This window comes from Ursus americanus, chromosome 34 (assembly GCF_024610735.1).
Source record: "Ursus americanus isolate L20-20 chromosome 34, mUrsAme1.1.p, whole genome shotgun sequence".
Taxonomy (NCBI): Eukaryota; Metazoa; Chordata; class Mammalia; order Carnivora; family Ursidae; genus Ursus; species Ursus americanus.
Window position 1 is genome coordinate 29,089,954 of NC_142160.1, and position 15,113 is coordinate 29,105,066.

Below are 15,113 nucleotides of genomic sequence, written 5' to 3' on the forward strand. Positions count from 1 at the left end.
TCCCAGGTGAAAAAGTGTGTCCATGTGTCTACAGTCCTAGGAAGCCATTGTATTCCCTGTGTGTGGTGTGGGTGTGTGTGCATGAGGCTTGGGGTTGGGGTGTCTTTTGTGGCTCTATGTGGTGTGATTGTGAGTGTGTGATTGTGTGGGAGACAGGGAGACACAGACACAGACAGAGAGATGCACAGAGGGAGAGGGAGAGATGGAAAGAGTGAGAGAGAGATTGCATATGTCTCCAGGAGGTGTATCCCACTGCCACTGCACAATTCCCATTGTCCACATTCTCAAAAAAAAAAAAAAAGAAAGAAAGAAAAGAAAAGAGAAGAAAAGACAAGGCGAGATAAAGAAATCTCATCACAGTGCACACATTATAGCCCTATTAACGCGGGAGGCCCAGCGGGGCGTTCAGCTCATGCCTGGGAACCAAATGCCTCCATATGCTCTAACCCCATTCATAGAGAGCAATACACCTTGAGGCATTCTTTTTCTTTTTTTTTTTTAAGATTTTATTTATTTGAGAGAGAGTGAGTGAGAGCACAAACAGGTGAGAGGGGCAGACCCTTGCTGAGCAGGAAGCCCCATCCGGGACTCGATCCCAGGACCCTGCGGTCCTGACTTGAGCTGAAGGCAGATGGTTCACTGACTGAGCCACTCAGGCGCCCCTCCCCGCATCTTTCTTGAGCAGCAGCACCAATACGCTGACAGGTACTCTGTGTCCTTCTAGATGTGACTGATGATGGCGCTGTCTGGTCCTGGCTTTATCAGAGGATCACAGAGGAGGAAGGCCTGCCTCTTGCCAAGGTGAGCTCGCCTGTCTATCCCCGAGGAACAAATGTTGCTTTCTGGGTTTCTTTCCAATCAAATTCAGATGAAATTCAGATAGTATACTCTGTGTTGGCGAATTGAACATAATACTAAAACAAAAATCATTTTCCTAATGTCAACTGCTTGTATATGGAAATGAAATTATTTTTGTATACCGATTTTATGTAAAAAGCTATATATACTTTTGAGATTCTACATATGTAATTTCCCTGGTGGGGAGAGTGTTGAGTGGTTGTGTCTGCCAACCGTTAGCGGATTCGAGAGGACATTTAGCATTGGCGACACCAAACGTGGTTCTAAACGCTGTGGTAGGATCCTGTCCCTCAGTAGCACTTTCTCCTGCTTGGGTGAAGCATTTTGTAGTCACCGTCCTGAATGGACTGGACAGACATGTCCCCCAGGAAAAACAACTTCCTAAGGCATCCAGTTCACTTACTTTGGGGTTGTTGGACTCAACCACTGTGTTCCATCTGAGTTCGTAAAGTCATTGAGGGAAATAAAGCTCACACAGACAGTGTGTAGCATGACCTGAGCCTCACGGTGTCCTCTTTTCTGTACCTGCAGGGCACAGGAGCATCCGGTGAATGCGGTACGTATTCTGGAATCAGCCTCTTCCTGAGACAAAACTCTAGATGTTAATGCAGGTGGGGCATCCTTGCAATCCTCAGTCTGGCGAGCCGCCCTGATTGGGTTGTGGGGGTGTGGTGGACAGGAGATTTCCCAAGTGAAAAAGTGTGTCCATGTGTCTACAGTCCTAGGAAGCCATTGTATTCCCTGTGTGTGGTGTGGGTGTGTGTGCGTGAGGCTTGGTGTTGGGGTGTCTTTTGTGGCTCTATGTGGTATGATTGTGAGTGTGTGTGTGTGAGAGAGAGAGAGAGGGACAAAGACAGATAGACAGAGAGACATAGAGAGACAAAGACAGAGAAAGAGAGAGATGACCGAGAAAGAGAGAGAGACAGAGAGGGGGAGAGAGAGAGAGAAAGGTGTTTCTCCAGGAGATATGTCAGACAGATACTGCATGATGTCACCCTTCTCCAAAGCCATGTTATCACACTGCGCACTTTAGAGCCTTACTGCAGTGGGTGGCCCAGCAGGGGCACTTCAGTCCATGCTTCAAAACCAGCTGGCTCCATACACCCCAGCCTCGTGTCCATATCCAGCAACATTCCATGAATATTCTTGCGCAACAAGAGGAATGTGCTGACGGGTACTCTGTGTCCTAGATGCCTTGGAGGAAGACATGGATCCCATCAAAGGAGATAGCGCCGGAGGCACAACTCCCGCCATGGTGAGCTAGAAGTTCTTTGTCCGAGGAACAGATGTTGCTTTCTTGGTTTCTTTACAATCAAATTCAGATGAAAATCAGACAGTATACTCTGTGAGGCAAATTGAACATAATACTGAAACAAAAATCATTTTCCTAATGTCAACTGCTTGTATATGGAAATGAAAATATTTTTATATACAGATTTTATGTAAAAAGCTATATATACTTTTGAGATTCTACATATGTAATTTCCCTGGTGGGGAGAGCGTTGAGTGGTTGTCTCTGCCAACCGTTAGCTGATTCGAGAGGACATTTAGCATTGGCGACACCAAACGTGGTTCTAAACGCTGTGGTAGGATCCTGTCCCTCAGTAACACTTTCTCCTGCTTGGATGAAGCATTTTGTAGTCACCGTCCTGAATGGACTGGACAGACATGTCCCCCAGGAAAAACAACTTCCTAAGGCATCCCCAGTTCACTTACTTTGGGGTCGTTGGACTCAACCACTGTGTTCCATCTGAGTTCGTAAAGTCATTGAGGGAAATAAAGCTCACACAGACAGTGTGTAGCATGACCTGAGCCTCACGGTGTCCTCTTTTCTGTACCTGCAGGGCACAGGAGCATCCGGTGAATGCGGTACGTATTCTGGAATCAGCCTCTTCCTGAGACAAAACTCTAGATGTTAATGCAGGTGGGGCATCCTTGCAATCCTCAGTCTGGCGAGCCGCCCTGATTGGGTTGTGGGGGTGTGGTGGACAGGAGATTTCCCAGGTGAAAAAGTGTGTCCATGTGTCTACAGTCCTAGGAAGCCATTGTATTCCCTGTGTGTGGTGTGGGTGAGGCTTGGTGTTGGGGTGTCTTTTGTGGCTCTATGTGGTGTGATTGTGAGTGTGTGTGTGTGAGAGAGAGAGGGACAAAGACAGATAGAAAGACAGAGAGACATAGACAGAGAGACAAAGACAGAGAAAGAGAGAGATGACCGAGAAAGAGAGACAGAGAGGGGGAGAGAGAGAGAGAATGGTGTTTCTCCAGGAGATATGTCAGACAGATACTGCATGATGTCACCCTTCTCCAAAGCCATGTTATCACACTGCGCACTTTAGAGCCTTACTGCAGTGGGTGGCCCAGCAGGGGCACTTCAGTCCATGCTTCAAAACCAGCTGGCTCCATACACCCCAGCCTCGTGTCCATATCCAGCAACATTCCATGAATATTCTTGCGCAACAAGAGGAATGTGCTGACGGGTACTCTGTGTCCTAGATGCCTTGGAGGAAGACATGGATCCCATCAAAGGAGACAGCGCCGGAGGCACAACTCCCGCCATGGTGAGCTAGAAGTTCTTTGTCCGAGGAACAGATGTTGCTTTCTTGGTTTCTTTACAATCAAATTCAGATGAAAATCAGACAGTATACTCTGTGAGGCAAATTGAACATAATACTAAAACAAAAATCATTTTCCTAATGTCAACTGCTTGTATATGGAAATGAAAATATTTTTATATACAGATTTTATGTAAAAAGCTATATATACTTTTGAGATTCTACATATGTAATTTCCCTGGTGGGGAGAGCGTTGAGTGGTTGTCTCTGCCAACCGTTAGCTGATTCGAGAGGACATTTAGCATTGGCGACACCAAACGTGGTTCTAAACGCTGTGGTAGGATCCTGTCCCTCAGTAACACTTTCTCCTGCTTGGATGAAGCATTTTGTAGTCACCGTCCTGAATGGACTGGACAGACATGTCCCCCAGGAAAAACAACTTCCTAAGGCATCCCCAGTTCACTTACTTTGGGGTCGTTGGACTCAACCACTGTGTTCCATCTGAGTTCGTAAAGTCATTGAGGGAAATAAAGCTCACACAGACAGTGTGTAGCATGACCTGAGCCTCACGGTGTCCTCTTTTCTGTACCTGCAGGGCACAGGAGCATCCGGTGAATGCGGTACGTATTCTGGAATCAGCCTCTTCCTGAGACAAAACTCTAGATGTTAATGCAGGTGGGGCATCCTTGCAATCCTCAGTCTGGCGAGCCGCCCTGATTGGGTTGTGGGGGTGTGGTGGACAGGAGATTTCCCAGGTGAAAACGTGTGTCCATGTGTCTACAGTCCTAGGAAGCCATTGTATTCCCTGTGTGTGGTGTGGGTGTGTGTATGTGAGGCTTGGTGTTGGGGTGTCTTTTGTGGCTCTATGTGGTGTGATTGTGAGTGTGTGTGTGTGAGAGATAGAGAGAGGGACAAAGACAGATAGAAAGACAGAGAGACATAGACAGAGAGACAAAGACAGAGAAAGAGAGAGATGACCGAGAAAGAGAGACAGAGAGGGGGAGAGAGAGAGAGAATGGTGTTTCTCCAGGAGATATGTCAGACAGATACTGCATGATGTCACCCTTCTCCAAAGCCATGTTATCACACTGCACACTTTAGAGCCTTACTGCAGTGGGTGGCCCAGCAGGGGCACTTCAGTCCATGCTTCAAAACCAGCTGGCTCCATACACCCCAGCCTCGTGTCCATATCCAGCAACATTCCATGAATATTCTTGTGCAACAAGAGGAATGTGCTGACGGGTACTCTGTGTCCTAGATGCCTTGGAGGAAGACATGGATCCCATCAAAGGAGACAGCGCCGGAGGCACAACTCCCGCCATGGTGAGCTAGAAGTTCTTTGTCTGAGGAACAGATGTTGCTTTCTTGGTTTCTTTACAATCAAATTCAGATGAAAATCAGACAGTATACTCTGTGAGGCAAATTGAACATAATACTAAAACAAAAATCATTTTCCTAATGTCAACTGCTTGTATATGGAAATGAAAATATTTTTATATACAGATTTTATGTAAAAAGCTATATATACTTTTGAGATTCTACATATGTAATTTCCCTGGTGGGGAGAGCGTTGAGTGGTTGTCTCTGCCAACCGTTAGCTGATTCGAGAGGACATTTAGCATTGGCGACACCAAACGTGGTTCTAAACGCTGTGGTAGGATCCTGTCCCTCAGTAACACTTTCTCCTGCTTGGATGAAGCATTTTGTAGTCACCGTCCTGAATGGACTGGACAGACATGTCCCCCAGAAAAAACAACTTCCTAAGGCATCCCCAGTTCACTTACTTTGGGGTCGTTGGACTCAACCACTGTGTTCCATCTGAATTCGTAAAGTCATTGAGGGAAATAAAGCTCACACAGACAGTGTGTAGCATGACCTGAGCCTCACGGTGTCCTCTTTTCTGTACCTGCAGGGCACAGGAGCATCCGGTGAATGCGGTACGTATTCTGGAATCAGCCTCTTCCTGAGACAAAACTCTAGATGTTAATGCAGGTGGGGCATCCTTGCAATCCTCAGTCTGGCGAGCCGCCCTGATTGGGTTGTGGGGGTGTGGTGGACAGGAGATTTCCCAGGTGAAAAAGTGTGTCCATGTGTCTACAGTCCTAGGAAGCCATTGTATTCCCTGTGTGTGGTGTGGGTGTGTGTGCATGAGGCTTGGTGTTGGGGTGTCTTTTGTGGCTCTATGTGGTGTGATTGTGAGTGTGTGTGTTTGAGAGATAGAGAGAGGGACAAAGACAGATAGAAAGACAGAGAGACATAGACAGAGAGACAAAGACAGAGAAAGAGAGAGATGACCGAGAAAGAGAGACAGAGAGGGGGAGAGAGAGAGAGAATGGTGTTTCTCCAGGAGATATGTCAGACAGATACTGCATGATGTCACCCTTCTCCAAAGCCATGTTATCACACTGCGCACTTTAGAGCCTTACTGCAGTGGGTGGCCCAGCAGGGGCACTTCAGTCCATGCTTCAAAACCAGCTGGCTCCATACACCCCAGCCTCGTGTCCATATCCAGCAACATTCCATGAATATTCTTGCGCAACAAGAGGAATGTGCTGACGGGTACTCTGTGTCCTAGATGCCTTGGAGGAAGACATGGATCCCATCAAAGGAGACAGCGCCGGAGGCACACCTCTCGCCATGGTGAGCTAGAAGTTCTTTGTCCGAGGAACAGATGTTGCTTTCTTGGTTTCTTTCCAATCAAATTCAGATGAAAATCAGACAATGTATATTTGGGATTATACATATAGATCTCATATAATTTTTCTTTTTGGGAGAGCATGGAGTGGTTGTCTCTGCCAACCATTAGCTGATCGAGAGGACATTTACCATTGGCGACACCAAACGTCGTTCTAAACGCTGTGGTAGGATCCTGTCCCTCAGTAACACTTTCTCCTGCTTGGATGAAGCATTTTGTAGTCACCGTCCTGAATGGACTGGACAGACATGTCTCCCAGGAAAAACAACTTCCTAAGGCATCCAGTTCACTTACTTTGGGGTCATTGGACTCAACCACTGTGTTCCATCTGGGTTCCTAAAGTCATTGAGGGAAATAAAGCTCATTCAGCCAGACAGTGTGTAGCATGACCTGAGCCTCACGGTGTCCTCTTTTCTGTACCTGCAGGTGACACCATCAACCACCACCAGCGAGAGCGGTACGTATTCTGGTATCAGCCTCTTCCTTAGATAAAACTCTAGATGTTAATGCAGGTGGGGCATCTTTGCAATCCTCCGTCTGGCGAGCCACCCTGATTGGTTTGTGGGGGTGTGGTGGACAGGAGATTTCCCAGGTGAAAAAGTGTGTCCATGTGTCTACAGTCCTAGGAAGCCATTGTATTCCCTGTGTGTGGTGTGGGTGTGTGTGCATGAGGCTTGGTGTTGGGGTGTCTTTTGTGGCTCTATGTGGTGTGATTGTGAGTGTGTGATTGTGTGGGAGACAGGGAGACACAGACACAGACAGAGAGATGCACAGAGGGAGAGGGATAGATGGAAAGAGTGAGAGAGAGATTGCATATGTCTCCAGGAGGTGTATCCCACTGCCACTGCACAATTCCCATTGTCCACATTCTCAACCAAAAAAAAAAAAAAAGAAAGAAAGAAAAGAAAAGAGACGAAAAGACAAGACGAGATAAAGAAATCTCATCACAGCGCACACATTATAGCCCTATTAACGCGGGAGGCCCAGCAGGGCGTTCAGCTCATGCCTGGGAACCAAATGCCTCCATATGCTCTAACCCCATTCATAGAGAGCAATACTCCTCGAGGCATTCTTTTTTTTTTTTTTTAAAGATTTTATTTATTTGAGAGAGAGTGAGTGAGAGCACAAACAGGTGAGAGGGGCAGAGGGAGAGAGAAAAGCAGACCCTTGCTGAGCAGGAAGCCCCATCCGGGACTCGATCCCAGGACCCTGCGGTCCTGACTTGAGCTGAAGGCAGATGGTTCACTGACTGAGCCACTCAGGCGCCCCTCCCCGCATCTTTCTTGAGCAGCAGCACCAATACGCTGACAGGTACTCTGTGTCCTTCTAGATGTGACTGATGATGGCGCTGTCTGGTCCTGGCTTTATCAGAGGATCACAGAGGAGGAAGGCCTGCCTCTTGCCAAGGTGAGCTCGCCTGTCTATCCCCGAGGAACAAATGTTGCTTTCTGGGTTTCTTTCCAATCAAATTCAGATGAAATTCAGATAGTATACTCTGTGTTGGCGAATTGAACATAATACTAAAACAAAAATCATTTTCCTAATGTCAACTGCTTGTATATGGAAATGAAAATATTTTTATATACAGATTTTATGTAAAAAGCTATATATACTTTTGAGATTCTACATATGTAATTTCCCTGGTGGGGAGAGCGTTGAGTGGTTTTCCCTGCCCACCGTTAGCTGATTCGAGAGGACATTTAGCATTGGCGACACCAAACGTGGTTCTAAACGCTGTGGTAGGATCCTGTCCCTCAGTAACACTTTCTCCTGCTTGGATGAAGCATTTTGTAGTCACCGTCCTGAATGGACTGGACAGACATGTCCCCCAGGAAAAACAACTTCCTAAGGCATCCAGTTCACTTACTTTGGGGTCGTTGGACTCAACCACTGTGTTCCATCTGAGTTCGTAAAGTCATTGAGGGAAATAAAGCTCACACAGACAGACAGTGTGTAGCATGACCTGAGCCTCACGGTGTCCTCTTTTCTGTACCTGCAGGGCACAGGAGCATCCGGTGAATGCGGTACGTATTCTGGAATCAGCCTCTTCCTGAGACAAAACTCTAGATGTTAATGCAGGTGGGGCATCCTTGCAATCCTCAGTCTGGCGAGCCGCCCTGATTGGGTTGTGGGGGTGTGGTGGACAGGAGATTTCCCAGGTGAAAAAGTGTGTCCATGTGTCTACAGTCCTAGGAAGCCATTGTATTCCCTGTGTGTGGTGTGGGTGTGTGTGCATGAGGCTTGGTGTTGGGGTGTCTTTTGTGGCTCTATGTGGTGTGATTGTGAGTGTGTGTGTGTGAGAGATAGAGGGACAAAGACAGATAGAAAGACAGAGAGACATAGACAGAGAGACAAAGACAGAGAGAGAGAGAGATGACCGAGAAAGAGAGACAGAGAGGGGGGGAGAGAGAGAGAATGGTGTTTCTCCAGGAGATATGTCAGACAGATACTGCATGATGTCACCCTTCTCCAAAGCCATGTTATCACACTGCGCACTTTAGAGCCTTACTGCAGTGGGTGGCCCAGCAGGGGCACTTCAGTCCATGCTTCAAAACCAGCTGGCTCCATACACCCCAGCCTCGTGTCCATATCCAGCAACATTCCATGAATATTCTTGCGCAACAAGAGGAATGTGCTGACGGGTACTCTGTGTCCTAGATGCCTTGGAGGAAGACATGGATCCCATCAAAGGAGACAGCGCTGGAGGCACAACTCCCGCCATGGTGAGCTAGAAGTTCTTTGTCCGAGGAACAGATGTTGCTTTCTTGGTTTCTTTCCAATCAAATTCAGATGAAAATCAGACAATGTATATTTGGGATTATACATATAGATCTCAAACAATTTTCCTTTTTGGGAGAGCATGGAGTGGTTGTCTCTGCCAACCGTTAGCTGATCGAGAGGACATTTACCATTGGTGACACCAAACGTGGTTCTAAACGCTGTGGTAGGATCCTGTCCCTCAGTAGCACTTTCTCCTGCTTGGGTGAAGCATTTTGTAGTCACCGTCCTGAATGGACTGGACAGACATGTCCCCCAGGAAAAACAACTTCCTAAGGCATCCCCAGTTCACTTACTTTGGGGTTGTTGGACTCAACCACTGTGTTCCATCTGGGTTCCTAAAGTCATTGAGGGAAATAAAGCTCATGCAGACAGTGTGTGGCATGACCTGAACCTCACGGTGTCCTCTTTTCTGTACCTGCAGGGCACAGGAGCATCCGGTGAATGTGGTACGTATTCTGGAATCAGCCTCTTCCTGAGACAAAACTCTAGATGTTAATGCAGGTGGGGCATCCTTGCAATCCTCAGTCTGGCGAGCCACCCTGATTGGGTTGTGGGGGTGTGGTGGACAGGAGGTTTCCCAGGTGAAAAAGTGTGTCCACGTGTCTACACTCCTAGGAAGCCATTGTATTCCCTGTGTGTGGTGTCGTGTGTGTGCGTGAGGCTTGGGTTTGGGGTGTCTTTTGTGGCTCTATGTGATATTGTATTTTTGTGTGGGAGACAGGGAGAGTCAGACACAGAAAGAGAGATGCAGAGAGGGAGAGAGAGAGATGGAAAGAGCGAGAGAGAGATTGCATATTGCTCCAGGAGGTGTATCCCACTGCCACTGCACAATGTCCATTGTCCACATTCTCAAAAAAAAAAAAGAACAAAAGAAGGAAAAGAAATTAAAAGAAAAGAAACGAAACGAAAAGACGAGATAAAGAAATCTCGTCACAGCGCACACATTATAGCCCCATGACCACAGGAGGCCAAGCGGTGGCCCTCAGCTCATGCCCGGGAACCAAATGCCTCCATATGCTCTAACCCCATTCATAGCGAGCAATACTCCCCAAGGCATTCTGCTGCAGAGGTGAGGTGAGAGGCACATCCTGGAGCACATTTCTCTCTTCTCCTCACCACATCCCTTATACTGAGAGCAGAGCAAGACCTTCACTTGGCTCCATGGGAGAGAGGCTCATATGCAGCTGCCCGGAGACCCTCCCTGGCTGACGGGAATTCTAGAGGCCTGTGTGAAGGCTGCTGGGCTGGCAGCACACACTGGCTCTCACGGTCCCTCTGAGCTGGTCTCCTGGGACTGACTGGGCCCAGGACAGAGGCTCTGGGAAGCGTGGCCAGGATCTTTGCTCCTGTCAGATTCCACTGACAGCGACGGGCCTGGTCCCCACATCGTGGTCACGGCCCACCCTCGGACCTTCCATCCATCTGCTCGGGGCCTCCCCTAGTCCTTCCAGGTCTCAGGGTCTTTGGTGAACACTGCAGGTACTGGTGTTTATGTGGCCACACCAGCTGGAGAATGCCCGTCACCCCACTGACAGACTAGGGGAATTCGGACAAGTACCATTACCTCTACTGTCACATTCATCTCCTCTCTGGGCTAGGACACTTACGGGCTGTCATCAATAGGAAGTGTGTGTCAAGTGCCCAAGATGAGCCCAGGCATGGGGCAGTCTACTTGATTGCCCAGTTGATGGTCACTCTCATGGCCCAGCATCACCCCAGGCCCGTGGCAGCCGCCTCCATGTTAGCTGCATTGGCTCATTGGTCAACTGATTGACTAGGGAGCGTGTCAGTAAACCCATGATCGTTCCTCCACTGTTCCCATTGCAGAGAACAGTCTGGTTGTTGGAGGTGACAGGAGAAGGGAAATAAGGAATTAATGATTCAGGGAGAGAGGAGGGAGGGTAGCAGGAGGGAGCAGAGGAAGGTAGGAAATCATGGGGACAGAAAGTCATGGGCACCACGGTGGCTGCCTCTTGAAAGAATGGGCTGACAGGCACTGCTTCCTGGTCCCAGTTATGAAATCTGAGGGCTGGGAAGGGCCCAGAGACCCTGGATGCCTTTCTCATCAGTGAGGTAAAGGGATCACGGCCCCATGGGTGGTGAGGTGGGGGGACTGCGGAGCTGAGGGCAGCACTGAGTTTTGGGGTCGGGGACATAATCCCGGGGGCAGTGGCCTGAGTCCTCACTTCACCCTGATTGTCCCCTTTCCTTTCCCAAGACCAGGCCATGACGATGCCCACTGTCGTCCGTAAGGAAGACGACTTCGCAGGATGCGAAGCCTCGGACCCATAGATCCACCATCCACATGTAATTTATTTCCTATTTTTATACTTTTTTTTTTTTGGTAAAGATTTATTTATTTTGGGAGACTGAGATGGCACGAGTGGGGGAGGGACAGAGGAAGAGAGAGGGAGACCCCAAAGCAGAATCCCCACTGAGGGCAGAGCCTGACATGGGACTTGACTCCAGGACCCAGAGATCATGACCTGAGCCGAAATCAGGAGTCACACGCTTACCCGCCTTTGCCACCCAGGCACCTGTCTCCTCTCTCTTATTGAGAAGGTCCTTTTTGAAGCTTTGGCCAGGTTCCTCTTTCCTGCTTTTCATGATCCTCCTCCTGCAGGACCTGGGCTCCTCCTGGCACTTGATGTTCTTGGATATTCAAATCTATCATCTCTCTCTTCAGCCCTGTCATTTTTGGGGCCCAAGGCATGAGATGCACAAATGTTCTATTTCTACCAACTGTCACCAGCTCTCTTGGGAATCCTCTAAACCTAACCCCTCTCCTCTTCCAGAAAAAAATGTCTGATGCTCATGTGTACATTCATCACAATCCGAATTCTTGTTCCCCACGACTTCACCAACGATGACTTGGCTTTTCAAGGCCAACTCTAGACAACCTGATTGGAGCAAAATCATTCATTTGAGAAGCATCATTGGAAAGGAGGAAGCCCAATGGGCAGCACATTTTGGATGCTATGTTGAGGCCTCCAAAAGAAATTCTGAATCCAAAGTTGTTTCACTAAGAGACCAGAAGGGTATATCCTTTTTGTTCTCTCCTGGGCAGAACAGTGGCATACCTGGACAGTCATGGCCCAGGAGTTCACTGAAGGCCCCTCTCCTTTTCCCATGTGCTCGATCAAGACTGAAAAAGGAAATCTAAGTTTCCCTTGTAATTCAGTTCTTATATAACGTGTGAATGATCTCCGACTTTGTCCAGAAAACAAAAAAGCCTCTAAAAAGGGTTCTCTTTACTTGCTCTCAACCTTGGCCAAAAAGAAATATAGAGTTTCACAAGAAATTACAATTTTGCTGGAACACAGTTCATTATTTAAGACATAAACTGTTTCAAGTGGGCAAAACATTTTCATCCTTCCATTAAAAGTAGCAAAACTTTCAGAAACCTGTGAGCTCCCCGGGTGCAAATACACACTAGCGATGATGGCTCTCCAGTCTATTCCCTTGGGAACACACGGGCTCTCCCACTAAATGAGTAGCTGGAAGTTCCTTATCTCTAGGAATTTCACTACCCAGACTAGATTGCACTACCCTACTACGTGCAGACATGGCAGCATATTGCAAAGAGCTCTTGTAATAGTGCCCAAGGTTTTCACCAACAGCTTCAGGCCTCCATTCCTGAAATCTTTCTGGAAGCCTCTTCATGATCTTCAACCTCAGGAAGAGACATCAGAGAAAAACTGCCCTTACACATCCCCTGAAGGGACCCCTTCGGGTACTGTTTAAAAACAAAGCAGTGTAACTCCTGGGAGTTCACCCTTGGCTTCACGTCTCTACTAAAATAAATAAAATAATTTAAAAAATCAGAATTTCACACAATTAGAGGGCTACTCAAACTGAGGCTTCTCAGAGATCCTCTGGAAATAGCCAGTCTTCAGAAGCAGGCAGCTGCCCCAAGATTTTCAGAACAGGCAAATTGTGATGGCTAGTGGGCAGTTTCCACACAAGATATTGGGTCAAGACTCCCATTTGATTCTTTTTCTGTTTTGTATCTGCTCAGTTAAAATAATTCTTCTCATTTTCCATAAACCCTTGTTGCCATTCACCCAGAATGACCCCTTTACTCCCGCTTTCTTATTCTAATCATTCTACTAATTATTACCCTTGATAGGTCAGAACATCCCTGACGTCACTCCTGGGTTTCTGACTGCTGGATGTGCCGTCCATCCGAAGACCCCCCATGGTATGTCCCTCTGGGAACTTCCGATTTCATCAAACGAAATGAATCACCAAGGTTGGACATTCCAACTCCTGTGTCAGAGGCCACTTGTGATGATTCAGGCACACGACTTGGAGGAATTGCTACGTCTGCCCCAAATGAGAACAGTGTTCCCTTTGGTGGGAAGTGCATAAATAGAAAAAGCCTGTAAGAAATCTATCTCTAATGTTGGCAAAAGCGGCTGATAACTCTTGGCATGTCACTTAATCTCTCTACGTTTCAGTGCCTCCCACTAGAATATGGCTTACAGCCCCTGCTCTGCCCCCACCCACCTCAATAGGGCTGACCTGAGGATTACAGGAGATGGTAACAGGTATTGTCCATGAGCAGTAAAGCATCCTCCCCATGTAAAGCTAAGAGTGAGTGTCCATCCTCTCTTGCTGTGGAGCCATCCACGTCCCCTCTCTGGATTCCACCACCACCAAGTGTCTACCTTATTCTTGCAGTCGCTCAGTGATTGACCACTTAGGGTGATTATGGAACACCAGTCATTTATTTTATTTTTCTTAAGGCTTTCCTTGTGTTTATTTACTTTTAGCCTCATAACATAACTCTAATAAGTAGGCCACAGTCACATTTCAACATCTCAGAACAGGCAAATGAGACACAGAGGGGTGTATGTAACTTTCTCAGGTGCTCGCGGCTCCTGCCTGGAGTCAAGAGTATCACCTGACCCCAAGCAGTGATTCTGAAAACTCCGCCTCTGGCCAAACAACAGGGGGCACCCTACCAATGACCCAGTTGAAGGTACTGTGGGAATGGACTCATTAGGTTCATTCAAGAAGAATGATGCTACTTTATTCAGTGACCTATATGTAAGAGAAAACCATCAAAATGTGAAGCCACATTCTTCTCTTCTGTATGCAAAGGCAAATGATCAAGTCAGTCAGTATCACTGTAACTCCAGCAGTCAACGTGCATTTCTAACTCAAGAATGGGCTCACCTTTACCAGTAAACAACATCTTTAGCTAACGTACAGACCTTTAGCTGATGTTCGAACCAATATTGGCTGACACAGATCGCTCCCTGAAAGAGTGTTCTCGGATTTTAAAAAGTTAATAGGCATTATTGACAACAGGAGGTTTAGACAAATCTAAGAGTTGAACAGATAACATAGAAAGTTCCCATAACCCACGCCCCCCGACCCCAATTCCTCCACTAATAACATCTTATATGGATGTGGTGCATTTGTTATAATTAGCAAAACAATATCGATACACTTTTATTAACTGGAGGTCTAGAAAGGAATTCAATTTTGAAATATGCCCCAACACGGACGGACCTTGAAAACATATTATGCTCTGTGCGATAAAGCACGGAGAGAAAGACCAATATTGCATGATTCCACTTCAGGGCCCTGAAACCCTGCCACTCCAAAGACTTTGCGGGGAGGCCAAGACAGATGCCTTCCAGGTCTCCAGGGAGTCCAGGGTCTCATCAAGGCATGTGGCCTGTGAACAAGCAGGTGGTGAGCAGAACAGAGAGTGGAGGGCACTCCTCACAGTTTGAGGGGCTGAGGAATTTTTCCTAGGTCGGGTCTGGGATGGCAGGTCCAGCAGGAGTTGGCTGGATGGACCCAAACAGGCTCCTGCCTGTTGCTGATGAACAGAAGGGAGGAGAGTGCAGAGCAGAGAGGCCCAGGGGAGGCAAGCTGCTGCGGGTCTGACTGTGGAGCCATGGTCCTCAGGAGGGGCAGTGTGCCCCCCAGGGGACATTTGGGAGGGACTGACTGCGATAGGTGGCTGCAGAAAGGGACCCGGGAGGCCTGGAGGCTGACTGAGCAAAGTCCATGGGGACAGTAACCGTTGTCACCACTCTGCCCTTGCTGTCACAGACCCAAGAAGCCCCTCTGCTGATCCAGAGCTTTCTGGGTTCGTGGGGCACACATCTATTGAGTAAACACAAGTTCTTTCTGGACCCCATGATTTCCTGACTTTGAGGCGCAGAAGAGAGGCCGACAGCAGGAGTCAATGCTGAGCTGGCACCAGC

At 47.8% G+C, this 15,113-nt stretch overlaps 1 protein-coding gene across 10 annotated transcripts in view; it reads left to right on the top strand.

Moving 5' to 3' along the window:
• The window catches only part of LOC123789905 (uncharacterized), an 89,062-nt gene extending 75,780 nt beyond the window's left edge, over nucleotides 1-13,282 (top strand). For 8 of the 10 annotated variants that reach the window (XM_087858864.1, XM_087858871.1, XM_087858872.1 and 5 more), the window contains 16 exons: nucleotides 725-801; nucleotides 1,390-1,414; nucleotides 2,049-2,113; nucleotides 2,703-2,727; nucleotides 3,352-3,416; nucleotides 4,006-4,030; nucleotides 4,669-4,733; nucleotides 5,323-5,347; nucleotides 5,986-6,050; nucleotides 6,532-6,562; nucleotides 7,436-7,512; nucleotides 8,105-8,129; nucleotides 8,764-8,828; nucleotides 9,308-9,332; nucleotides 11,105-11,193; nucleotides 13,016-13,282. In XM_087858864.1, the coding sequence (XP_087714990.1) occupies nucleotides 725-801; nucleotides 1,390-1,414; nucleotides 2,049-2,113; nucleotides 2,703-2,727; nucleotides 3,352-3,416; nucleotides 4,006-4,030; nucleotides 4,669-4,733; nucleotides 5,323-5,347; nucleotides 5,986-6,050; nucleotides 6,532-6,562; nucleotides 7,436-7,512; nucleotides 8,105-8,129; nucleotides 8,764-8,828; nucleotides 9,308-9,332; nucleotides 11,105-11,178 (734 nt within the window). In that variant the 3' untranslated portion in view covers nucleotides 11,179-11,193; nucleotides 13,016-13,282. Of the gene's footprint in view, nucleotides 1-724; nucleotides 802-1,389; nucleotides 1,415-2,048; nucleotides 2,114-2,702; nucleotides 2,728-3,351; nucleotides 3,417-4,005; nucleotides 4,031-4,668; nucleotides 4,734-5,322; nucleotides 5,348-5,985; nucleotides 6,051-6,531; nucleotides 6,563-7,435; nucleotides 7,513-8,104; nucleotides 8,130-8,763; nucleotides 8,829-9,307; nucleotides 9,388-11,104; nucleotides 11,194-13,015 lie in introns of all 10 variants that reach the window. The other 2 variants (XR_015722953.1, XM_087858870.1) reach the window with 2 other exon arrangements.
• The last annotated feature ends 1,831 nt before the right edge of the window (nucleotides 13,283-15,113 follow it).